The sequence below is a fragment of the Pleurodeles waltl genome, chromosome 6, assembly GCF_031143425.1.
Source record: "Pleurodeles waltl isolate 20211129_DDA chromosome 6, aPleWal1.hap1.20221129, whole genome shotgun sequence".
In the NCBI taxonomy this organism is placed as follows: domain Eukaryota; kingdom Metazoa; phylum Chordata; class Amphibia; order Caudata; family Salamandridae; genus Pleurodeles; species Pleurodeles waltl.
In genome coordinates this window covers 375,417,977-375,445,626 of record NC_090445.1, presented here as the reverse complement: position 1 = coordinate 375,445,626, position 27,650 = coordinate 375,417,977, and the positions used below count along the sequence as shown (strand labels likewise).

The window sequence follows — 27,650 nt, the reverse complement described above, 5'->3', positions numbered from 1 at the left end:
ACATATATAAAAAGAAATGTTTTTTTTTTTTTTCTAAATTAATCTCAGATGTATTATTGTGTGTGTCTCATTTATTGCCTCCGTGAGTACAATCAATGCTTAGCATTACCCTCTGATAAGCCCAACTACTCGCCCACACTATCACAAAATAGAGAATTAGTCCTATCTACTTTTGCCTATGCAAAACCAATTGGGGATCCACTGGACTCTCTATATAGTGCACTAAAATGAAGTACACTGTGCAGAGAGCAACCTCCTTCATCTTCCAAATCTGTGGGTTGAATGTCATAGTTATATCTGGACACTGCAATGTAAGGAGCCACCTGTGACCTAGTGGTTAAGGTCTAAGACCCTCACACTGAAATGTAAGGGTTCTAGTCTGAGTGTTCCAGTGATCATTCCTCTACTTTAATTTATTTTCAATGTCAAATTATTAAGGTACGTATTGAAAGGTGATTTAACTCTTTTTAATTGACAAATACACTTTTCTTTTCAATTTGTCCTAAAATATCTCAATCTAAGTATGTCATTCATCAAAGCCTAAAAATCCTTTCTCTCTCTCTCTCTCACAATTCCTCTTGGTCAAACTCTTTCTCTAAATCTCTCTCTCAATCTCTCACTAATGCCATGGGTTAGTGTTGTTAATAGAAGTGGGTTGTACGGCCTGGCCGCAGGCCAGACCTTGCGGCCAACCACAGCTGCGAAAGGCCGTGCATGGCAAGGGGTTGGGTGGTTATAGGGGGTTGGCCACAGACCCTGCAGACCACTGTGCACAGCCAAAGGTCGTGCACAACGAAGACTGAATTAACGTATAGTAATTAAAATTACTTTACATTAAAAAAAACATAGAAATTCACTGAAAAAACACATTGTACAGGGACGTTATAGTAGAAAATAATTTTTTTTAAAACAAACAGAAATTCACTTAAAAAAACAAAGGTTAAAGGGACATTATAGTTTGGCTCAAATTTAAACATACAAGACCATAGAAATTCAGCTGCTATAATAAGATTTATCCCAAATAACTATAAGTTATGCCCCAAAGTAACTATAACTCGCACCTTCGCCATGCCATGCCATGCGCCTGGAGCAGGTTAGCAGACATGCATTTAAGAGGGACTGCTATTCTTTCTATACAAACCCTATTTAAACCATACAAACGTAACAAATTATAAAGTTTAATGTATGTTGTAGCAACGCATGCTGGAACCAGGCATGCCTGAAAAACGCGGTCGGAACAACGACCGCGTTGTTACCACTAATGCCTTTAGCACGAATGCCTTAACAACGATTTTACATTGTAAAGGCATTCCTGGTAAAGGCATTAGTGAACGGCATGCATGGTTCCAGCATGCGATCCCCCCTGGCGCCCACCCCGGCCCCTAAAAATTACCGCTACCCCCCAACCCCTAAAACCACATCAACCCCTCCACCCCTGCCCCTAAAACTACCCCCATCCCCGCCCATAAAATTACAACCCCCCACCCCTCCCCTAAAACTATCCCCATCCCCGCCCATAAAATTACCACAACCCACCCCTCCCCTAAAACTATCCCCATCCCCACCCATAAAATTACAACCCCCACCCCTCCCCTAAAACTACCCCCATCCCCACCCATAAAATTACAACCCCCCACCCCTCCCCTAAAACTACCCCCATCCCCACCCATAAAATTACAACCCCCCACCCCTCCCCTAAAACTACCCCCATCCCCGCCCATAAAATTACAACCCCCCACCCCTCCCCTAAAACTATCCCCATCCCCGCCCATAAAATTACAACCCCCCACCCCTCCCCTAAAACTATCCCCATCCCCGCCCATAAAATTACCACAACCCCCCACCCCTCCCCTAAAACTACCCCCATCCCCGCCCATAAAATTACCACAACCCCCCACCCCTCCCCTAAAACTACCCCATCCCCGCCCATAAAATTACCACAACCCCCACCTCTCCCCTAAAACCTAAAATCACTCCAACCCGCCTCTAAATTACAGCGACTCACCACCACCGCCCCTAAAACCACCCCAACCCCCACCCCTAAAACCTAAAACCACCCCACCCCCGCTTCTAAAATTACCCTGACCCCCACCCCGCTCCTAAAACCACCACAACCCCCACCCCTAAAATTACCGCAACCCCCCACCCCGCCTCTAAAACCTAAAACCACCCCCACCCCACCCCTAAAATTACTGTGACCCCCACCCCTAAAACCACCCCAACCCCCCCACCCTCGCCCCTAAAACCTAAACTACCCCAACTCCCCACCCCCAAAAAGTAAAAATACCCCAGACCCACCACCCCGCCCCTAAAACTAGAAATAATCGCCCCTAAAACTAATAATGCCACGACCTCCCTCCTCCGCCCGTAAACCACCCCGACCCCCACCCCTAAAACTAAAAATGTCCAACCCCCCCACCCCTAAACCATCCCGACCCCCGCCCTAAAACTAAAAATACCCCAACCCTGCCCCTAAAACAGCCCCAGTCCCAGCCCCACTTACCTGATTACGTCCTCCTCCTCAGCCGACTCCCTTCTTCTGTGCCTTAACCACGCTTGTGTGTGGTTCAGCACATGCGTGGTTAAGGCACCGAACAAGGAAGTCGTGGTTAACGAATGCGTTGTTCCGCTTTAGTTTTCCACGACTTCGTTGTTCGGGAGTCGTGGTTCAGGCTGCTTCCCTATAAAGTTATAACTTTAATTCTAATTTAGGCACCACTACATATAACTCACAATTCTAATTTATGCACCACTTTCAATTTAGTATACGTTGCGAACCTCAAAACACAATCTTTTGGCATCAATCACCACACTACATTATCTATAACTCGCCACTCTACCATGCACTCTGTTGCGAGAAACTATGTAATTTCAAGTGTAATACGTGTCATTGTGACTCCTATGATTTCACACGCTATAGGTTCTATGATATGCAAGGTTATAAACAGTGCATGCAGAAAGGGTGAGTTATAGTTAATGTAGTGCAGCAACATATACGAGAAGAATGTGTTCGAGGTGCCCAACAGTTAATTGAAGGCAATGCATAAATTATAAATGTAAGTTATACGTAGTTGAGTGTAAATTAGAAATGTAAGTAATAACTATAGCTTTATAATTTCTCACGTTTGAATAATTTAAGTTGGGTTTGTACAGAAAGAAGAAATAAAGTTTTCCTAACTTTAACTCAGCTTTACCCGTTGTGTTTTTCATTAAATTTAAATGGATTTTATTTTTTTATTAAAATGTGTTTGAAATCGTAGTGTTGAGTGTCATTTTAGTGTTAAGTGCTGTGCCGTAGAGTATAGTAAAGGGCGCCCGAGTTCTTTATATTTATTTGAGAATTCACTTACTGTATAAAGGTTGTGATATTTTCTGATGACATTTATTCAGTGAGAAACATTTTTGATGAGCGCTCTGTGCTTTCTAACTCATCCTGCTAGTTTCAACATCCATTAAGCAATGGAACCTGCCTCTGTTGATATCTCTCAATTTTCCATTCTTTAATGTAATTAATTCACCTGTCTTTCAATTGCAACGCATATGTGTAGTAAAGATAATTCTGGGGTCTTCGGACTGTCTGAAGAACAGCTCTATAGCATGATAGATTGATCACCTGAGGATATTTAGTTTACTGTTGCAGAGTGGAATAGAGCAGAATGGTGTTGCATGCAGTGTAGTAAAATGCTATACAGTGCGTATAGTGGACTTGAGTGTTGTGGAGTGGAGTGGAGTGGAGTTGAGTACTGTACAGTGGAGTTGAGTGTTGTACAATCCATTTGGATGTTGTGCAGTAGAGTATCCGCGACTGTAGTGTCATGGAGTTGCATGCTGTGGAGTGAGTATAGTCAAGTGGGATAGAGAAAAGTACATAGTTGTAGAATGGCACAAAGTGGAGTAAAGTATTGTAGAGTTGAGTGTTGTATGGTGTTGTATAGTGCAGTAGCGCATTGTAGAGTGCACTTTTATACAATAGTGTTGTAGAGTGAGCAGCATAGATTGGAGTGTCGTACGGTGGGCTAAACTGTTGTACAGTGTAGTCAAGTAAAGTGGTGTAGAGTGGACTAAAGTGTGATAATATAGTGGTGTCTCATACAGTGTAGTGCCATGGAGTAGAGTACAGTTTGGTGCCAAAGCATAGAGCCGAGTAAAGTGTTATAGAGTGGAGTGTCGTGTCATACAATGCAGTGGTATGCTATGTCGTAGAGTGTGGGAAACTGTTATGGAGTAAAGTAAAGTGGAATGACAGAGTGGATTACAGTGTTCTACAGTGGAGTGAGGCAGACTAGAGTGTGCTACAGTGGAGTGGCATACAATGTTGGAGAGTCTGGTGGCATAAAGTGGTAATGAGTAGAGTGGCATACAGTGGAAAAGTGCAGAGTGGAGTGGCATACAGTGGAGTGGCATCCAATGGAGTAGCTTAAAGTGGAGGGGCATACACTGGAGCGGCATTGAGTGAGTTGCATATGTTATACTAGCATAGATTGGAGTGGCGTACAGTGCAGTGCCGTAGAGTAGAATAGCGTAGAGTGGAGAAGCGTACAGTGGACTGGCGTACAGTACAGTAGGGTAGAGTGAAATAGTATAGAATGGAGCAGCGTAGAATGAAGCTGCATTCAGTGAAACAGGGTAGAGTAGATTGGCGTAGAGTGAAGTAGTGTACAGTGGAGTGTTGCAGAGTGGAGTGGCATACAGTGAAGAGGCGTACAGTCGAATAGCATAGAGTGGAGTAATGTTAAGTGGAGTGGCGTAGAGTGGAGTATGGTACAGTGCAATACCATACAGTGGAGAACCATAGAGAGTATTTGTGTATAGTGGAATAGCATACCGTGGAGTGGCAGAGTGGAATGGCATAGAGAGTAGTTGCCTACAGAAGAATAGCATAGAGTGGTTTGATGTACAGTGTACTAGTGCACAGTGGAGTGGCGTAGAATGGAGAGGCGTACAGTGGAGTGACATACACTGGACTATCTTACATTGGTGTGGCACACAGTGGAATACCGTGTAGTTGAGTGACGTACAGTGAATGGGGTACAGTGGAGTGGGGTAGATTGGAATACCATCCAGTAGAGTGGCATAAGGTATAGTTGCGTCCTGTGGAATAGGGTAGAGTGGAATGGGGTAGAGTAGAGTGGCACAGAGTGGAGTGGAGTGCAGTGGAATGGAATGGAGTGGCATAGCATGGAATAGCTTACAGTTAAATGGCATAGAGCGGCAAGGTGTAAAGCTGCCTTTAACTTTTATAAAGGCAGTCATTAGTCAGTCACAAAATCTTGCTTTGCTAGCTACTGCAATACTTTTGCAAAATACCACAACCCACACCTATCACTAAGTTAAAATAGTTTATAACTTAAACTTACCCAACTTACCTGTAGCACCCACAAGGATCATCTGCACATCATAATCTATATTCCTGTCAAAATTAATTCAAATCAGTCCATTCGTTTAGGCGCCACACGTGATTACAAAGCCTATAGGAAATACATTGGTGACAAAATGCGTTTGGGTCCCTTCATTTTTCTTTGCACCCCCTCTTGACGAATCTCTGCAAAACTCAGCATACGCCACCAAAGTGGAAAAAGTGATAGGTCTGCAAAGTTTTGTGGAGTTTCCTCAAATGGGCACTAAGTTATTAGCAACCAAAATCAAAATTCAGGTTATCTCTGGTAACCCTAACTATAACTACAGATTGGCAATAGCCAATCTGTAATAGTTTCTTAAAATATCTGTTTTTATTATGATTACACAACAAAAAGAAGAAGGGAATCCAATCCGGTTATTTATACCACTTCGCCATATGCATGCTGTACAGTCATACTAGCAGGTACTTCTTAATGGCACAGAAGGCAGTATACAAACAACCCCTATAACATCTCCAAACCGGAGGTAGAGTGGAAGGGGAGGGGATGGAGAATCTGTGCCGCAGGCAGAACATTAAATCTGTGGTGCATTAGGCATTAGTGAATTGCGGATATATGACTTAACATCTTAATCACCTGCGCGCCGGGCCTCCTACCCCTGCTGTGTCCCCCCCAGTGCATGGTGCGAGGAGATCAGCCATGGCACCCTTGCACAGTACTGAGTGTACGGGTGCAGAGTGTATCCTTCGGGTGGGTGAGCATCATTCTTATCCTCAATGTTCACAACAAAGGTGTCCCAGCTTTCAGAACCCGCACGCCCCCTCCCCTGGCCTGCAGCATTCTCAGCACATTGGACTCCCAACACATCTACTGCAACAGCACAGTCAGCCATTTAGCTGTGTCAGGGATCATGGGAGCCTTCCACTGCGTTGCAATTTCACATTTAAAGAGAACAAATGCAATGTCAATGAACCAGTGTAAATGTTTATCTCCTTTAGCCTTGGGGCAACGGCTAAGGAGGCAGGATTCCGGAGTAGGTGTCAGTGTTTGTCCAGCTAATTCCGCCATGGTGACTGTTACTACTAGCCACCCCAACTGCACTGGTAGGCATTCCCACACCATATGATAGAAACCAACATCAGCCAGCTTGCATCTCAGGCAATTTAGGCATGGACTCACGGAACACGTGCACTGGATGCATTGGGGAGGAGAGTTATTCATGGTGAATATAATTAAATTGGGTAAAGTGGAATCTGGGATTCCTGGACACGTTCTTTACATGTTGCAGTGATGAAACCCGGCCTTGTTAGTCAGTTGAAGGGGTAAAACTGCATTCCATCAGGTGTCTTCTCCACATCCACCAGAGCGACAGACAACACCACAACATAAAGGGTGGAGATGGCCCAACGTGTCCCACCACGAGTAACAAGTGTGTGAAGGAAGGGCAACTGAAGCGGTTCTGTCTCTCCATTTCCCCATGTAGTTCTCACCGCATGTTGAATGGCATGATAAGTTAGAAAGTGGCCCACTCCAGGTTTGTGTGCATCCCTGAGGTCCGAGAAGGACATAAGAGTCACCTCATTAAATAAATCACCCAGCGTATTAAGTCCTGCAGCTTTTGAAGTTGCCAGGTCGTGTTGGAGAACCACCTCTCGCATATACGACAGCTGGTTCAAAATGATCAATGGTGACTAGGGAGTGGGGGGTGGCCCCTATGTACAAACCGTTGCCAGCATGCTTGTGCCGTCTACATCAGTGTTGATCCCCCCCCCCCATGGGGGGAAGTGTAGTTAGTGAGCCAGGTGTAAACACTTAAGTCACCAAGCTGCGCTCAGACTGCTGTCCTCTCAGCACTCTGCGTTCTATCTAACCAGCTTAGTGGTCACTGCAGCTGGCCCACTGCTTAATAGAATTCAAAATTAGGTGCATCCATATTTCCCTCAAGGAGTGGCCGCTATGATATAATCAGAGCCACCCATCGGCGGCCTGCCCTCCATATCAAAGCCAATAATAGGCTGTTCGGTCACAATAAAAGCGTTTGGGGAGGACAACTGGCGGTGGGCAAGAAAAAATACAACAATCTTGGTAGAACCACCATCTTGGCTATGGCTATGTACCCCAGTGGAAAGAGAGGTAGAGAGTATCACAAAGGGAGCGAGCCTTGCACCGAATGCACTGCTCTGTCAATGTTACCCTCTCTGAGAGCCTTATTGTTGCGATATATTTGGACTCCCAAGTATTTGAATGTATATTAACACCATATAAGGTGGTATTCTGAAGAGGCAGCTCTGCGCAGTTCGGGGGTCGGAGAACTGGGGCACAGGCATGCTTTGGGCTAGCTGACTCTTAGGCCCGAAACTGTACCGAAGTTACTGAACAGCTGCATCAAGTCCCATCAGTGAGACACACTCATCACGCAGGAACAACAACGTATCATCTGCATAGAATGCATACAGCAACACAATATGATGGTCTACAGGCACACCATTTGTGTGCCCACAGACAGTAGATAGGCCACTAGGGGCTCCATTGGAATCTCAAACAGCAATGGTGATAAAAGGCATCCCTGTCTAGTGCCCCTCCAGATGAGGAAACTCAACGATATCACCTGACCCGTCTTAACTCTAGCTGTTGGATTTGAGTACAGGGTATGGATCCAACCCAGGAACCCCGGCCAGAATCCAATGAGCCGCAGTGTCTCTAGCAAGAAATCCCAGCTTAGGATATCGAAGGCTTTCTCTATGTCGAATGATACTGCAACTCTGTCACGTGCTTCCAGCGGCGTGTTGTGAATTATCCGTAAGATTCATCTTATGTTGAGGAAGGTGCTACAACCCGGTATAAATCCAGACTGATGCATGAGGATCAATGTGCCTACCAAGGGGGGTAGGCTGTGGGCGAGTATTTCACCCAGGACTTTACAGTCAAGCTTAAGGACGGAGAGTGGGTGGTATGACCGGACATCTAAGGGGTTGTTCTGCTTTACTTCAGACTGAATGGAGATTAAATAATAGGAATGCCAAGAATGCACTCTTAGTCTGAGGGATGAATTTATTAAGAAACTTCTCAAGTCCCATGCACAGAGAAAATAACGTGAGCTTTTATTTCAAAGGCAGTAAAGCAAGTGCAATTCTGAAAATAATCACAGCTGTGAAATAATGATAACAGAACTCAACAATGGTTATTGTATGTATATATACATATATATAGACTACATATTCATGCATGCATAACGCAAAGCTAAAATTAAGATTAAAAAATGCATCATCATGGGGCTTGACATCGACATCATCCCTTTGTTTGCCAGCATCAGGTCGTGGAACCCGGACGACTGGAAAGAGAGAACTACCTGTAATGGGATTATGTTTTGAGCAAGGCGTCTCTCCTCAGATGAGCTCTGTCCATCCAGCCATCCAGCTCCCAACACCTTATATACTTTAAACAAACTGGAAAGACAAATTCTAGAAACTCCCCCTCCCATCCGGTAAGTTGTTGTTCAAACGCTGGCCGTACCAGGTCAGTCTTGTAAGAAACACTCTAGAGACCGGACAAATTTCACCATGTTTTTCCAGGACTGAGCTATTTCCTGCCTTACCATAAACAAATATTACACTCACTCCCCCATGTTAGGTACCCATCCTTCAGTGAGAAAGAGCGAAAACACGTTGCACAAGCTGTGCATGGAAAAATAAGTGCGCCACCAATGTGACGGTGTGTAAAACTAAGCTAAGCACAAAATGGAGTCAGTGTTCAAGATGGTGCCACTGGTTAAATACAGACAGCATTACAGGGGTCATGGCCAATCCTAAGAAAGACAATTATCAATGCTTTGCGTTGCAAAGCTGGCCACGCGATGTGGCATCCTAAAAACAGTCCAAGATGGGTTGGGCAAGCAGAGAAAGTGGAATAATATTCAATTGGTAGCTCATCTGTGCCTGGGGTGTAGTTACAAGCTATTCCGGCCACGGCTGCTCTAACTTCCTTTAGTAAGATGGGTTTATCCAGTTCTACTTTTTGGATAGGGGACAGGCGCGTCAGTGAGACTCCCGTCATGAATCCATTGAGCAAAGCAGGGATGGCGGCTTCCACAATTCCGTGCAGTGCACAATAGTAATCGCCAAGTGGAACATTAATTTCAGCCTTCGTATAGGCCACAGAGCCATCTTTACATAGTATAGCACCAACTAGAACTCAATGTTGGTCAACCATGCCCAATCGGTCACCCTCTGCATGTAGTATAGTCAAGTAGTGTTTGTAGTCATGGTGTCCCAGTCTGGTATTCCATTTACTATATCGCTCGTGCGGGTGCCGAAGATGCTTAAATCTCACTTCCTGCACTTTCCAAGGGGTGCAGTTCCCTCCCAAAAGTCAGCAATTTGTCATGCAGTGTCTGTTGGACCCTCCAGATGGCCGTCATACAATGGCCCCTTACCACTACCTTATGTGTGTCCCATTTCGTGGCACTAGAGGAGTGGACTCCTTGTTGAGTTTGAAGTATTGGAAGATACATGTAGCAAGGCCTTCTTGGAGGGGGGGTGTCAGCAGACAACACTTTCAGTCTGAAGGCATCAGGTAGGAATTCGCACACACAGCCTGTCCCACTGTAGGACAATCTGCATCGGGCAATGGTTAAAGAGTGAACAGGCCAAGTACTCCATCTGGCAATCAGTGGTTCTCAGTGGTCGGTAAAAAGACACAAGTCCAGGCTGGTGTGGAGATCATGGACTGGCGGGTAGAATGAGTATTCACGGTTCTCCAGATGACAAAGGTGCCACACATCAGGCAGTCATCATTGTACCAGCCAGGTTCAGAGGTGTTGTGTCGCCTGAGGCGTCCCAAATCACACCCGGCATGCACCTGAAGTCCCACCCCAAAGGGCGAGCACCACTGAATCATGAGCAGGAGTAAGCGCATCAAAAAAGTCTGCTTGATTAGAGTTGGGGGTGTAAATTCCCACAAGTGTCAGTTGTATCTCATCCAAGTGGCCCTCTAGAGCCACATATCTACACCCCATGTCTATGTTGTGTCTCTCCACTTTTTAAGGGGACTCCCGGTGCTATCCAAATAAATACTCCATGAGTAAACACTGAGGAGGATGTGCCATAGAGTTACCTCCTCCATTTGGCCTGGTCTTTCTGGAGTCCTGCAGCCATGAGATGCCTTTCCTGCAACATGGCAATGTGCGTAAGGTGACGCTTAAGGTAGGCGTGGATCAAATAATGTTTTGAGGAGTTGCCATGCTGCGCACATTCCACGTCACTATATTATATTGGGGGTGTGATTATCAGAGTGTCCCCATGGAGAGTCATGGTCGTGTACATGCCAAGAAGCAAGCCCAGAGCCCAAGTGATCTGTGTGCTACGTCTGCAACGACGGGCCACTCACTATCACAATGACATGTATACCATAGGAGTCGACATATGTACAGTGGCTCTATAGTAACAAACCGGTAACAACAAACATAACAATGCCACCCCCCTCTCCCCCAATCCCCTGCCAAAGGTCAGGTGACTTGTCCAAGTCCAACCACCCCTGAACAAAATATCTGAAAAGTAAAACTATATGACAGGCAAAACATGTCCACTATGGAGTCTGTCTGGGGCGGGGTGGGGTGAGTGATGGTGCTAGTGTCCACTTGTACCAAGGCATATGCCCAGAAACAATGAGTCATAATCCAGGGCATTCAAGCTGTACAGCTTACCTTGAAGACGCCTAGTCTCGTCAACACCCAGGGTGTGTAGAACCATTCGCGAGGTGACCTCCACCACCTGAGTCACAAGTCATATGCCGACCGTGGAGTAATTTCCAGCCCCCTGTAGATGCCAGCCATAGAAGCTAGACTCAAACGGATGGTCAGTCCTCAGGAGAGTGAAGGAGTTTGTGCAGTGTTGTGAGGCCTCAGAAGCTGCCCGTGCTCGTTTTGCCATTGCTTGATCCCGGGAGGGCTTTGCTTGAACAGGTCTCCACTTATGTTGTCAAGGTTTGGGGACCAACCAGTTCCCGCCATCCGTCTCCTCCGTTGTGGCTGGCACCAGTCCTTCAGAATGCAACCAAGTCCATACGTCTACCGGAGAAGACAAAATGTGTGTTGTGTTCCCATCTATTACTCTAAGCTCCTCTGGAAAAAGGAGCACATATTTGAAATTCAGATTGTGGAGATGTTGCTTAACTTTCAAGTAGGAGCTGTGGAGCAATTGCACCTCCATTGTAAAATCCGGGCATGCTGTGATTGTTACATTTTCGTACTGCTAAGAACCCTTTGCACAGCACTGCGGCAACAGGAAGTTGTGGTCTCTGTAGTTAAGAAGTCTGGCAATGATGGGTTTCAGTGGGGCACCTGGTGGAGGTCTGCCAGGTACCCATGGAGAAGAATTTTGGAACCTTCTGCAAGCACCATCGCCATCAACTATTCTTCAAGAAACAGTTCTACGCGGAGTGTGCTTAGGGAATCCCAAGAGGCAAATACTGTTGCGTCTGGATCAGCCCTCCGCACCTTCTGCCCTGGGTTGAGGCTAGCAAACTCATCTCCAATCTTCTTCAGTTGGTCCTACAGCTCCTGAATTGTGGGTCTCATCAAAGTCAAAATGGACTCAGTTTCATCCCCCCGGTCGGCCAATTAAGACGGTCAGCACTCAGTATGTTCATATCTAGTGAGACAGCATCAATTTGGGCATCCAGGGAGGTTTTAGCGTCTATGCTGGCCTACAGTACACCTTGTCAAATTGGGTGGAGTGGTTGCAAACGGTGGCCTCTAGGTGTTGCAACGAATCCAGAGTGAAATCCGCAGGTGTAGTTTTCAGCAATTCGCTGTTATCACGGGAGGAAGGTCGAGGTGTTTTGGGTGTTTCACCATTATTATAGCTCCTCAAGGCAGTTTCAGATTTACAGCAGGAAAGGCGAAGAACAGAGGGCTGGGCTGACGTACCAAATGTTATTACCCAGGCACGGCCAAGTACAAGTCAATTCAATGTTCTTCCCTCCCAGGCTAGGACAGTGTCACCCAAAGACTTCAATGGCCAGAAGCCCTATGGTGGTGTGCAGGTCAGGTAATTGGGTAGAAGGTGCACATATCCCAGTCAGAAGCAGTCACCAGGGGTCCCCTGGATGCATGGCAGATGGTCAGTGCTCAGGTTCCTAAGAGGTCAAGAAGCAGGAGAACTAGTCAGTACTCGTGATGGAGGTAGTAGAGCAACGGTAAAACAAAGTGCCCTCCAGAGGTGCAGGATGATGTGTGCAATGCTTCTGGGATAGACAGGGCCTTCTCGTAGCAGCTTGGGTCTTCAGAGGAGTCCAAAGCAAGGGAGACTAGTGGCGGGAGACTGATGTGTCAAGAAAGTGCCCCCAGAATACGGAGAAGGAAAAGGTGTGGCTCAAAAAGGCCTGGAATATTTAAAGCATGTACAGTCTGCCCAGAGCAATGTCACCAGTTCACACAAGAAGGGTTCCTGAACCTCCAAAGCAGGCGTGATGGTCCCCCGCTGGTCCAGTAGATGAGTCTGAGGTGTGCTGGACGTCTCCAGGATGCAGTGCCGGCCGCTTTGATCACAGGGGGCCGCATTCTCACAAAAAAGGCTGCAAAGGGCTCCCAAACCACATTCCAGGTAGGCCATATAGCACCTTCAGCACAGTTCAAGCACGGAACATCCCCCGATGGCCCGACACCAGCAGTCGCAGAGAAGCTACCCCACTTAACACAGAGGCCCCTTTCAGGTCAGCCAGAGATCACCAGTGGGAGCCGGGTACTTCGTTCCTGCAGGAGTGCACCTCCCTGGCCAGGCCCATGGCCGTGCAATGGACTGCGTCCAGCATTTGGGGTAGAGTCGGAACAGAACTCATCAGGGCCTGGCTGAGCACTGTAGGGCATTGTAAATGGGTGTCGCAGGCAGGGACGTGCATGCAGAGGGTCGCCCGAGCTCAGCACACAGCCGCATAGTGTCTCTCCGGAAAGACCTCAGGGTCACAGAGAATCACAGGAAATCTGTTGGGGGCCACTTCTCTAGGGATGACATGCTCTTTGTCAGAGGTCACCCAGCCATTCTGCTCTGAGGCAGTCGTGCCTTTGCCCTGATTCCTCAGCTGTGCAAATCCCAGATAGTAGCGGGCTGCAACTACACAGGCCTCAGTAATGACAGAGCCACGGGCACTGTCTTCGCCAGAGTGGAGGCATATAGACGTAGCGGGTACTTGGCCATTAACACGGCTGGATGAGGAGGATAAATTAGGATAAAAATCTGGGCCTGCCTCAGAGTTCTGCAGGAAGCATCCGATGCGGCAGCCATCTTGGCCACGCCCCTGCCAATCTACAATATTTATATACATACACACAGGAAAAAATAATATATATATATGTATATATATATATATGCGCAGAGCGATAGATGTAGACACACACACCAGGGATGTGGAATTCCTATCGCCCGACGCCCGGGACATCTTGTTTGGGGTCAAGGGCAACAAGTTTTTATGTTTACTTTGTCCTTGGGACAAGTAGGCCCAACCCTCTGCAGCACAAATCCTTTGGCTGCCTGTTTACAGAGAGTGGAACTCTCTGCAGTTGAGGTAATGTGTTTCCGAAAGATAATGCTGTTCAAACTTGTATTTATGGTTCATTATTTGAAAGCCTTCATTATTAGGGTGAGTGCTGTAAATAAATGTTTTAAGGTCACACTTCACTACTGACGTTGGTTCCAGTACAAAAAAATAAAAGGTGTATACACATGTTTGAAAAGTTTAGGCTATGAGGCTAAGTATAATGCTCCCAGAATGCTCTCTGATTAGACGCAAATGAAGTGTCATTTAGTAAAATGTGTTGATGCATGCTAGTATTTCCCAAAAATCTTTCTAATGGAAAATCAGTGTAACCATTTTCAACACGAATATGGGAAGCATGAAAATAAACAAACACTGACAAAGCCAACTGGTCTGACATTTCTATAAGTCTTTTAGTTTCATCAATGCGTGTCTTGTTTTGACATGGCTTTTGTAACACTTTATTGTTGTGGGAGCTACCAGGCCCTCAACATTGTAACAAACACTGGCAAAAACCCCCCAAAAAGTTTTTGAACTCTAAAAGCACATGTTGCCACCAGTGGCATAACAAAGGCCCACAGCCGCCCTCCAGGGGGCCCCTTCAGCACAGCACCTGCCCTGAGTGATTCTGGAGAGGGGGCTCCTCCATGTTCTTTGCAAAGGAGCACCCTCCAGTTTCTTTACGTCACTGATTGCCACTGTAGTTCCTGACACTGAATAAAACTACTTTGTGTGCCAATATGCTCCTTGTGGAAGAGCAGAATGCGACCACTCACAGTAAAGCTAGCCGAAAGAGAGAGAAATAGAAGTTTAATAAAAACAAAATGTCTTTGTTAACACCAGACCTAATTAGGGACCAAGACCCACATGTAGGTAGCTTTTTGCATGTCGCAAACAGCGACTTTCGCTGTTTGCAACGTGCAAAAAGCACATTGCGATGCACACACCCAGTTTTGCGATTCAGTAACCTGGTTACCGAATCGTAAAACGGGGTTGTGACTCGCAATTAGGAAGGGGTGTTCCCTTCTTAATTGCGACTCGCAGTGCAATGTAGGATTGTTTTGTGACCGCGGGCGCAAACCAATCGCAGTTTGCACCCATTTCAAATGGGTGCTAACACTTTCGCAAAAGGGAAGGGGTCCCCATGGGACCCTTTTCCCGTTGTGAATGTCACTGTAAACATTTTTTCAGAGCAGGCAGTGGTCCTGCGGACCACTGCCTGCTCTGAAAAAATGAAACGAAAGCGTTTCATTTTTCGTTTTTGTAATGCATCTCGTTTTCCTTTAAGGAAGCAGTCACAGACATGGTGGTCTGCTGTCTCCAGCAGGCCACCATCCCTGTGAGGGCTGCTATTCGCAAGGGGGTCGCAAATTGCGACCCACCTCATGATTATTCACTAGGTGGGCATTTGCGAAGCCCTTGCGAATCACAGATGGGGTCAGGGACACCATCCTACATTCGGATTTGCGACTCGCAATTTGCGAGTCGCAAATCTGAACCTACCTACATGTGGCCCAAAATTCTTAAAGAAAGTCACAAAAGTGCACCCATGGTATATGTCGTACCCCTATAAAATATTTGTGAACTGTATTTTAGCATGGGTAAATACGCATGTGTAGATTTTCTCATGTGAAAATCTATTGAGCATTTGCAAGTTCATTTTCCCTCCTGCCACTTTCTTCCCAACCCTGGAAGAAGATCTAATTCTGCCATTGTCAAGAGTAAATGTCCAACCTTTCTTATTATGGGAAAATATTAGAGAGAAGCTGGTGAAAATCTTTAAAACATGCAGGTTAGTAGGTTTGCAGACTCAAAGGCATTCCAGCCCTGGAACTATTGCTTACTGCTTCCTCCAGCCCCAGTATGCAGATCTGAAGAAAGGTGGCAAAATAAGGAAATTGATACAGTAGGGATTGAAACTGCAAGTATTCAAGCCCTACTATGGTAGTAGCCCTGGCATAATCAGAGAGGCTATTATCAGAGCTCTTACATAATGAGATTGCTGCCATAATTTGTCGCCACACTACATGGCACCAAAGGGACAAGTAGATCTTTTTACAGGACAAGTAGATTTGAGAAGCAACCTGTCCCCTGGACAAGTAGATATTTTATAGGGGTACGACATATACCATGGGTGCACTTTTGTGACTTTCTTTAAGAATTTTGGGCCACATGTAGGTAGGTTCAGATTTGCGACTCGCAAATTGCGAGTCGCAAATCCGAATGTAGGATGGTGTCCCTGACCCCATCTGTGATTCGCAAGGGCTTCGCAAATGCCCACCTAGTGAATAATCATGAGGTGGGTCGCAATTTGCGACCCCCTTGCGAATAGCAGCCCTCACAGGGATGGTGGCCTGCTGGAGACAGCAGACCACCATGTCTGTGACTGCTTCCTTAAAGGAAAACGAGATGCATTACAAAAACGAAAAATGAAACGCTTTCGTTTCATTTTTTCAGAGCAGGCAGTGGTCCGCAGGACCACTGCCTGCTCTGAAAAAATGTTTACAGTGACATTCACAACGGGAAAAGGGTCCCATGGGGACCCCTTCCCTTTTGCGAAAGTGTTAGCACCCATTTGAAATGGGTGCAAACTGCGATTGGTTTGCGCCCGCGGTCACAAAACAATCCTACATTGCACTGCGAGTCGCAATTAAGAAGGGAACACCCCTTCCTAATTGCGAGTCACAACCCCGTTTTACGATTCGGTAACCAGGTTACTGAATCGCAAAACTGGGTGTGTGCATCGCAATGTGCTTTTTGCACGTTGCAAACAGCGAAAGTCGCTGTTTGCGACATGCAAAAAGCTACCTACATGTGGGTCTTGGTCCCTAATTAGGTCTGGTGTTAACAAAGACATTTTGTTTTTATTAAACTTCTATTTCTCTCTCTTTCGGCTAGCTTTACTGTGAGTGGTCGCATTCTGCTCTTCCACAAGGAGCATATTGGCACACAAAGTAGTTTTATTCAGTGTCAGGAACTACAGTGGCAATCAGTGACGTAAAGAAACTGGAGGGTGCTCCTTTGCAAAGAACATGGAGGAGCCCCCTCTCCAGACTCACTCAGGGCAGGTGCTGTGCTGAAGGGGCCCCCTGGAGGGCGGCTGCGGGCCTTTGTTATGCCACTGGTGGCAACATGTGCTTTTAGAGTTCAAAAACTTTTTGGGGGGTTTTTGCCAGTGTTTGTTACAATGTTGAGGGCCTGGTAGCTCCCACAACAATAAAGTGTTACAAAAGCCATGTCAAAACAAGACACGCATTGATGAAACTAAAAGACTTATAGAAATGTCAGACCAGTTGGCTTTGTCAGTGTTTGTTTATTTTCATGCTTCCCATATTCGTGTTGAAAATGGTTACACTGATTTTCCATTAGAAAGATTTTTGGGAAATACTAGCATGCATCAACACATTTTACTAAATGACACTTCATTTGCGTCTAATCAGAGAGCATTCTGGGAGCATTATACTTAGCCTCATAGCCTAAACTTTTCAAACATGTGTATACACCTTTTATTTTTTTGTACTGGAACCAACGTCAGTAGTGAAGTGTGACCTTAAAACATTTATTTACAGCACTCACCCTAATAATGAAGGCTTTCAAATAATGAACCATAAATACAAGTTTGAACAGCATTATCTTTCGGAAACACATTACCTCAACTGCAGAGAGTTCCACTCTCTGTAAACAGGCAGCCAAAGGGTTTGTGCTGCAGAGGGTTGGGCCTACTTGTCCCAAGGACAAAGTAAACATAAAAACTTGTTGCCCTTGAACCCAAACAAGATGTCCCGGGCGTCGGGCGATAGGAATTCCACATCCCTGGACTGTGTGCCCTGGGACAAGAAGGATGTACATAGAAGTATGATTATGTATGGGGGGTGCGTGGGTGTGGGGGTAGGTGGCAGTCACCAGGAGCGTGCCCTGAGGTAGCAATGTCAGACGTCGGGGTTGTGTAACAATCTATGGTGGTCAGGAGTTGGACTTGGCTACCACCTTCTCTAGATATATGTGCCAGCCTGGAAGTGTACCTGACACTTCTTCGACGGCATCCTCGATGCACCTGGAGTTGAAAACTAAAAAATGTATTGACAAAAGGTAGAAAAAAGCCAGCCATAAAATGACTGAGGGGTAGCTCTCTTCGGATCAGCGCTAGCTAGCGAAGAAAAAAAGAACCAACATCAGCTCGCAGGGGTGGCTCCTATATAGGAACCACAATGTCATTTCCGGCGAGGATGACGACAGGCACGGAGCCAATCGACGCCACTTAACGGCACATAAGGGTACTGCTCACGTAAAATATCCCGATCTAATCGGACACCTGAGGGAAATACAAAGGTATCTATCAGATATATATTAACTGAGAAAACCAAAGATTACATTGACGACATAGTTAGGTTGATATTTTAACCACAGAAAATTAGCAGTCATAGTTCTACTTATGTGAAGAAACTGTAACGCGTGGCCTAAAGTTACTTTATGGCACGAGTTATAGTTTCTTCCGAAAAGTAGAAGTAAGTATTTGGCCCCCCTCCACAAGTCTCATTAGGTCTTGTGACCCCCTTCCCCCAGGGCCTTATTTATTTTGAAGGTGAGGGGGCTGCGTGGCCCACTCCCCCAAGCCTTATTAGGCCCTGGGGACCCTATTCCCCAGGGACACTATTTAAAATAAAGGGGAAAGAGACAGCGCCCCCCACCTCAAGCCTATTAGGCCCAGGGGACCCCATCTCCTGAGGCCGTTGTTTTTTTAATGAAGGACAGAAGGGACACGTGGTCCCCCCCCTTCCTGAGATTTCTTAAGCCTTGAGCCATTCTTTTTTATTGGAGGGGATGGAGGGTGCATGGTTCCCTTCCCGAGCCTTGTTAGGCCTTCGGGAGCCCATCCCCAGGGCTACTCCTTTCAATAGATTGGAGCGGGCAAACATGGCCCTTCTCCCTAAGGTGATTTCAGCCCCAGGGACCCCATCTCCTGAGGTCTAATGTGATTTTTGCGGACAGGGAGCCATGGGGACCCCATCGCCTGGGGCCTGCCACCGTTAAAGGTGGGTGCCCTGGTACCCACCCAGGGCACCTACCATATTGTCTTTCAGGCCAAGGGGGGCCCCAAGGCCCCCCCTGCTGCTCCAGCCAGCTCCCCACATAAGCTGGAGCCGGCATTGCTCCGGTCTGCATGGAGCAGCTTCGATTTCTCCTTCCTGCGGTCAGGAGCAATATTTTTATCTGTTTACCTGTGCACATCACGGAGGGCAGGGAAACAGGTGAAAAGTCCAGCTTCCAGCGGGTCGGAGCATTTTCAAAGCTGCTGCTAGCTGGGTGTGGACTTCGCATTTGCTCCTGCTAGGCAGGAGTTTTGAAAATGCTATTGCAAGCAACAGCAAACACAGGTTTCCCTGCTAGTGCGGGCAGGGAAACCGATCCCCCACTCTCTTCAAATAATCGGCCCTGGGGTGGACTCCCTTGGGCCTTTAGAGGCTCCGGGAGGAGGGCTGAGTAGCTTCCTTCCTTATTTTCAACAATTTCAGCCCCAGGTCATGTCATGGCTCGGGAAGGGGGCACAGTGTGGCTCCCCTCCCTTCTTTAACGACTCTGGCCACGGGGTTGCATTCCCCGGGGCTTCCGATGGCTCGGGGAAAGGTGCTATGCATTCCACCCACCCCACCTCCCCTGCCCCCAATTTATAATATGTTTGGCCGTGGACGTAGGCTCCCATGGGGCTCTGATGGGTTGGGGAAGGGGCCGTGCTCCCCTCCCTTAAACATTGTTTTTGGCCACGGGCGTGGGCTCCACAGGTTTAGTGAGGTGGTCCACCTCCCTTAATCCCCGGTGTGGGACTCCACAGGACTTACAGTAAATAACTTCAACCCAATCGCCAGGTTTTTTTCCGATCCTGCTGCGGGAGTCTCTCAGGATTGCAGCATTGTGTGTCAATTTATTTTCTTAGTGGCCCCAGGAAGGGTCCCGCTGGGTCCTCCATGTGGGGCCTATATAAATATATATATATATAAATATATATATATATATATACTCACATAAGGTACGTAGGGTGCCAAGGTATCGCCTCAACCTTAGTGATAAAATCAGCACTGTCTCTACAATAAGAAGGTAAATTCAGAACATATGCCAACAAATAGAAGTCTAAATACATAGAAGTGGGTTCTAAAAGGCTGCCTTTGCTGACCCATTATGTAACCATTGATGTGGTCTCTTTGTACACATGTATTGATCACGCATTGGGGATTGGAGCATGTCGGGTTTTCCTTCAGGACAAGGCTATCTTTTTATATGATAACACTATGATGCTTTTGGACATGTTAAAATTTTGTCTGGAGAACAACTTTTTTCTATTTAATGATCAATGGTTCAGACAGGTTACCGGTACGGCAATGGGAAGTTGCTTTGCTTCAAGATTTGCAGGTATTTTTATGGGGTGGTGGGAGGAGCAACATGTTTGGACAGAAAAGAATACTGGATGGACTAGGCATATAATATTTTGGACCAGGTACATTGATGATCTTTTTGTAATATGGGATGGTCCAAAGAGCCAGTTGCAAAGATTCCTAAAACACAACTCGCATAATGAGCTGAATATGGTATTCACACACCAGATACACAGCACTGAAAAGGATTTTTTGTATGTGCATGTGGAGATAAAGGGTGGTAAAGTATGCTCATATCACCCTTTTTCATATAACAACCGCAGGTAATAGTTTATTACATGGGGGCAGTCATCATCCCACTAATCTTAAGTGGAGTATCCCCTCTCGGGAACTCATTAGAGCAAAGCGCAACTGTAGCAATATGGAAGCATTTGAGAAGGAAGAGAGAACCATGCTAGGAAAATTCAGAGCGAGAGGCTATCCCTGACATGTGTTAAAGGCTGCCAAGGAGAGAGTCAGCACTCGAAACAGATGGGATCTCTTTACCCAGAGAGCCAAGGTTTCTAGTGATGAATAGGATGTAAGGCTGATTACCACTTACAATTCTGAGTCAGCCAATATCAAGAGAATGATCACGAAACACTGGCATCTGATTAAATCTAATTCCTATCATTGGAAGGAGAATTTCACCCTATCCTCCAATCACCTATCGTAAATCCAAGTCTCTGAGAGACATGCTAGTTCAGACCAACTTGAGTATGAAAACTAAACAAGAAGGTTGGTTATCAAAACAAAAGAGCTTTTTTAAATGTGGAAAATGTAAAGCATGTAGAGGCAGCAAGAATGTTTTTGCTACCAAATGGAAGAAGAAGTAAGAGAATTGACAAAATTATCACATTTATTAGTGATTTTTGTGTTTATGTCCTTACATGCCCACGTGGCCTAATATATATTTGAATCCAACATGGGTTAATTTGGTTAGTCTACTGATAAAATAAAATAGATTAATAGTATAATGTGGTTACTAAGATACTGAAAATGATAATATAATCTGTTTACCATGTTCTAGGGCCGTAAGTTTACATAGGAAGATGTATTTTACCTTAAATATGTAAACTCTATAAGGCCTTGAATAAACGAAAAATAGAAATAGAGACATGGTCAAAACTTAAGTATATAAAGAAAGAAAAGCTTTATAAACAGAGAGTTTAGCATTATATATAAAGAAATAGCATTAAATTACCATCAGTAGGCAATATCAAAACTTACCAAAAGTCTTAATGTAGAGGATGAAATAGATGGTGACATCATGAAACGATACGAAACGGAAAGTGTTTTTTAATTGGTGTATGCTGGATGATCACATGGTTTAAATACACTGACATATCACACAACTCTGGCCAGTCGAAGGCTTATTCCGAAACACGTTGCCATTAGTGTTTGGATAATTATTTCTGCACTGTGTACTTCACATTATGGAATAAAAGAGGATACCTTTCAAATTGATTGATGGTGCCGGCATCATTCTTGCGGCGAGAGGCTGAGAAACCTTGGCTTCTGTTGCTATGTAGTGACTTGTGGAGAAATATAACTATATATATATTGTTTTTTTTAACTTCAGGACTGGGGACTACGTCCCACAGTACAGTAATGGCTGTCAACAACATTTTTTTACATGTTGCTAGCAGCCAATCAGAGCACTCTCACTCGAGTCGGACTCTCGCAGGAGTGAGATAGCCTAAGAGAAAAATAAAGCTCTTTGGGCCAATCAGAATGCCCTATTTTCAAAATGCCGCTCTCAAGAGTCTCACTAACGCATCCGATCAGATAATCAATTCTGTTTCAACCTTAATTTCTCAAAAACTACTCAACATATTTACACCAAATCACAAAAAAGCACAATCTGCGGACCAAGACGTAGCTTCCTGTCGAATTTGGTGTAATTTCATTCAGCAGCATTTACTGCAGCCTTGCCTAAAGAAGTCTATGGAAAATGCATGGGGATTTAGCGTTTTGGGAGCCCCCTTTTTCTCTGCCCCCAATTGACAAATCACCCCAAAACTTTCCAGGAAGTAGCTGAGGTGAATGAACATTATTTTTGGAAACTTTTGTGAAGATTCATCAAATGGTATCAAAGTTATTAGCAAACCAAAAAAAGCTTTTTCTTTGGAAAAGCAGACCTAACTATAAATACCTAGTAGTAATGAAATACACTAGGTTGGTATTATTAAAACCTAGTCTGCACAGGAAAAGCATTTTTATTTTGCGACATTTGACGAATCTTCGCAAAATTTTCAAAACTGGTGTGCATCACTAATATTATTGCAACATTTGCAGTGAAATTATTGATGAGGAAACTCTGCATGGCGGGGGTGCAAGTTATATTTACTTGGGATAACTATAACGGCTGAATTTCTATGGGTTTGTGTGTGTAAAATCTGCACCTAACTATAACATCCATGTAACCTTTGTTTTTTTCAGTGAATTCCTAAGGTTTTTTTTTTTTTACATTTTATTTCCTAACTAGAACGTCCCTGTAACCTTTGGTCGCTTCAGTGGGGCGAGGGGGTGTGAATTACACATTGGCGGCTGTTAGGTCAGAGTTACTGTAGGAAGAACGTTTTTTGTTTTACTAATAACTATAGTGCCCTTTTCAGAAATCTGCACAAAACGTTCCAAAAGAAAAGTTCATCCAACTTAAGTCCTTCATGGAAAGTTTTGAATCAATCAGACAAGCTGAGAACAAGAAAAAGAGGGGTTCCAAAACACTGATTTTCCATGTTAATTCCCTTTGGAAATTTGCTCTCTGATACAGAAAAGCAGCTGAATGGAATTTCCCTAAATTTGGCAGAAAGTCATAACTTTTCTGAGAAAGGGTGCTTTCTGTGATTTGTGCTAATCTGTATATGAGATATTTGCATTTAAGGAGGTGGGCAATTCTGACCCAAGCCATAAGAGTTCATAAAAGATAGGGAAGCAGTATGTTTTCTTCTCATCTTGTTCTTGAACCTTTTGGCCAATTCTATGTTTCATCCCTAGACAAACCTCATAGCAAGAAAATAGACTTTATTGCTCATATATGAGCATTTACTCATCAGACTGCAGCGTTGATTGGTCATTGTTACAGTTTCCGTTACTGGCTACACTACCCTGAAGGGGATTTGGTTGGTATTTCTTTGTTGTTTATGTTTAATGTAGGTGTGCTCACAACATTCAACCAAACCTACAGGCACAATACGCACCTTTGTGTCTAATGAAATTATGACTGATTGGCACAATTGGGTGTGGATCATTAATGTTAAAACAAGTTAGCTTAATGTGATGACTGTGGTGTACTGGAGGAGCTGTATGTGGGTCACAGTACTGGAAATGTTGGAGAGGACTCGGACAAAGGAAAACTAATGGATATCTAAGCATGTCCGAATCCAAGAATAGCAGAGGCTGCTACCTTGCTATAGTACAGGATGCAGGTGCACAGGCAAAGCTGTGTGCGAATTCCAATACTAAATTAGCAGGAGGTGCCAAACACTAGGACTGAGCTCCACTGACTAAATGAAAGCTTGTGCAGCAATTGTGCACTTATAAGTGTTATCTTTGCACATATTCACAATTGTTCATTTGTACTTACATCATGGCAACATTGCTACCATCGATGATGATATGCCGCAGGTGGTCCTTTCCAGGCTCATTCTTCAGATTCAGTTGGAATGGTTTCTCCATTACTTCTTTGAATCGCTGTGTGCCAGTTACAAGAGAAAAAACATCTTTTCCCCCAGATGGTGGAACCCCAACAGTACCTTCTGCACCCATTGCTTCTGGTGTGGGTCCTCCAGGGACAATATCTTCTAATGGCGTTTTGGGAGAAGGACAAACAAACTCAGGGTAAAAAGGCCCAGGTCCCGACTCCTCTTGGTTTGGTTTCTTACTGATGTTTAAATGGCCAGTGGTGTTAAGTTTGGGCTCTCCTTCTAGTGAGCCATAGGGTCTGCTCTCACACTGAGCCTCGTGGTTCTTCCTCAGTTGTGGGCTGCCACAATCAGGAGGTGTGAAGAGCTCTTGTTGAAGATCTGTATCATCTTCATGCAGAACAGAGGAAGATGAAACCATGGTTAACTTGGAGCTACTTTTTTCTTCCTTTCTCTGGTTTAACTTGATCAATAAGTTTGCCATTGGGGCTCCCTCCTGGATTTCTGTGATCTCACTGGGGGAGTAGCCACAGTTCTTAGCTGCTGACTTGATCACTTCCAAAATGTACTCCTCTTCGGTGGGGAATTCATCTGCAGTAGTTGAGGAGGATGCCACAGGTGTTTTGTGTTCTGCTTCTCCAAGTTTATTGCAGAGATCTTGCTTGGTCGGGCCTCTGGGTGTGTGGCACTCTTGATCTGCCTGCAAGCGGTCAAGGATTTGCGACGGTTCTTGGAACCCTTCCGTGGACAACACCCTTCTGATTGTCTCCTCTGGATAACCCATGGTCTGGAAGAAGTTGACCATCATGTTGAACTCTTTCTCCGTGCCAGAGGACAGGATGACACTATCCGGATCTTCCTTTCCCAGATCATTCTTACAATCACTTTCTTTCTTTCTGTTAGTGCTAGAACTCCAAGGATGTTCCAATAAGTTAAAGGGCTGTGCAGTGTCACCACCCACTACTATACTGTCCCCATGGCTAACTAATGAACTAGGTCTTTGCCTCACAGGAAAACTGTCTTCCAAATAGTTTGAATCTTTTTGTGCCTGTATGCTCTCTTCATCTCTGCCTGCCCTTGTTTTTAAGTGATGACCCTCCGGAGTGTTCAGGTGTGGCTCCAAGACATCAGAGATGCTGGGGTTGAGTTCAGGAATGGGTCTTGAAGCTCTCTTGCGCAACACCTGCCTTGGTTGTGGTTGGTCAACTGTGTCCTCAAACCTGGCTGGGTTTTTCATATCCAGGTTGCCAACAAAGCTATCCAGCCTATCGGGGGATCGGGTTGTGCTATCCCTTTTGCTGTTTAAGACAAGTCCATCGCCTGGCATCTGAGGCTTCTTGGGAGTATGGTTTTCGGGTACTTTCCAGTTGCCACTCCCACCAATGAAAAGTGTTTCAGAGCCCAGTCTGCATGCCGTGGCACACAGACCCTGTACCAGATCCAGAAGCACCTCCTTGACAGCGCTAGGCAGGATCAGAAGGTCCATGCTGTGCTTATCATGGTGAGTCTCTACTAGCTGTTTAAACCTTCGCTTAACAGACATTTCATGCTCCTCAAGCAGATGGGGATTCTTCAGATAGCGGTCAACAAACTCTTGGATGAGGCTCTGGGCCATTACCACAGACTCAGCTAGGCCCAAGATCTTCACTGAACCGTGGGCAACCACAGATATGCTGGCGCAGGTGGCCCAGACTAGGCCTTTCAGGAATAGTCCTTCGGACCCAAGGAAGATGCAATGCAGGTCTTTTGGATAGGACATGACAAAGTCAATTTCCGGAGTGCAAAGGCCCTTGATGTAAATCTGCAACATAAATAGCATTGTTAGTACGGCAATATATTTTGGACATTATGATAAGGCTGAAACATGGCAATGCCATCTACAGTTATCGAATAATGTGAGGAACACTACAAGTCCTCTCCCCCCCCCAACTCTAAAAATGTCTCTCTAACCTGCTTTAGTGGACACAGGAAAAAACGCTTGGATGTTGATCTGAAGCTCACTCTTTAGGTCCAGCCAATTCTTGGCCCTCTTCTTCCGAAGTCCCCAGTTCCAAAAAGAAGAAACATTGGGCCTGATTATGACCTTGGAGGATGGGATATTCTGACAAACATTTGACGGCTATTCGCCGTATTACAAGTTCCATTATATCCTATGGAACTTGTAAAATGGCAGGCGGGATATCCGTCACGTTTGTGACGGAGTATCCCATTCGCCAAGGTCATAATCAGGCCCATTGTCTTTAAGCTGAACCAAACTGTAATGAAGTCAAAGTATAAATGCCAATTCAATCTTAAGGACACATGACATTTTTTGGCAAGGGATGGCTGTTATAGAATCCCTTTCTGGAGTCAGATGAATCAATCACAAGCCAGAAGCAACTCAGTAATAAGGAAATTGCAAGTCTGTAGGGTCTAAGCACTCAAACTTAAGTTAGTAATGTAAATTAGGGTCAGACTAATGACAGATGTGAGAAAAGTCACATTATAGCAGTCCATTGGGAACTGCCCATGTAAATGAGACACTCAGGTGATAGTAGAGATCTCCTACTTTAGAGATAGTGCACTCCATCAAAAGATGACCAATAGTCTGCATGTTGAGTGACAGCAGTTTCCCCTGGCTACAGGAACAACACATCCCATTAGAAGTACCTCAGGTGTTCTAATGCTTTTAGGAGAGCCAAAGTTCATTTTCACAGGAGATAACGAAAGAGACTGAGAGAGAACATGCACATACAAGGAAATACACCTATTATACAGAATGATCTACAATACCACAAACAGCCAGAGGTTGCTAAAGCTACATGAAATTCTAGAATTACATATTCAGAGTGGGAAGATGTAAGAGTGATATGTATTATTACCTGGACACGGGATAGAAGCATAGTAGACAGTGCGTTCTCATACTCAGATACTAAAGAATCACAACTCCCAAACCATTTACAATTAGCCATTTCATTAGACGAGACACATCCAACGTCATGCCAGGAGCACTGTATCCATGCCAGAGTTTTGGATAGGTAGGAGAGGTACAGTTAGATTCAATATACGTGTATGTAAATGTATTTTATAGGACTACCCTCAAAACGAAGCATGGAGCCAGCCATTCTGAGCCTAGGCTGGACACGCCTCATTAGGTAATTTCTGAAAAATAAAGCAAAATGAGGAAGTTTAAAGAATATTTACTAACTCTCTTTCTTAATTTATTGAGACAGAGGAAGGTGTGGTAAAATAGCTTTTGACAGTTGATATCTTAAATGGTGAACAGTAAAAAGTTAAACCAAAAAAAAACATTGCTTATTTGAAGGGTCACTTTTACCTCTGCAAATAGAAAATAACTGGAGGCCTCACTCCAAACTGCTCATCTTTGAACTTTACATAAGCACTCCATTACAACAGCATGAATAGCAGGTCTGGGAAATCATAATGAAAAATACTCCCAGAGTACTTGATATTAGAGTAGTATTTGGTGAAAAGGGGTAATTTCCTTGCTCTGACACATAATTTGGTGACAAGAGGCTACTGCAGTTTCTATGGAGTGTGAAGAAGACACTTGTCATAACAGTCTAAGTGATCAAGAAAGGTAGGCGCATTTCCAATGGACTCTGGGGTATTTGACGCAGAGGCATAGTGGACTTGCATGGACTCTGGGGTATTTGACGCAGAGGCATAGTGGACTCGCATAGTGGCCTCACACTGGGTGTGTCATATTT

General features: G+C 45.1%; 1 protein-coding gene across 1 annotated transcript in view; it reads right to left on the bottom strand.

Moving 5' to 3' along the window:
• Window positions 1-27,650, bottom strand: part of LOC138299758 (NEDD4-binding protein 1-like) — a 253,504-nt gene that overhangs the window by 132,711 nt on the left and 93,143 nt on the right. The window contains exon 2 of the mRNA XM_069238295.1: window positions 23,883-25,741. Within this exon, the coding sequence (XP_069094396.1) occupies window positions 23,883-25,741 (1,859 nt within the window). The remainder of the gene's footprint in view (window positions 1-23,882; window positions 25,742-27,650) is intronic.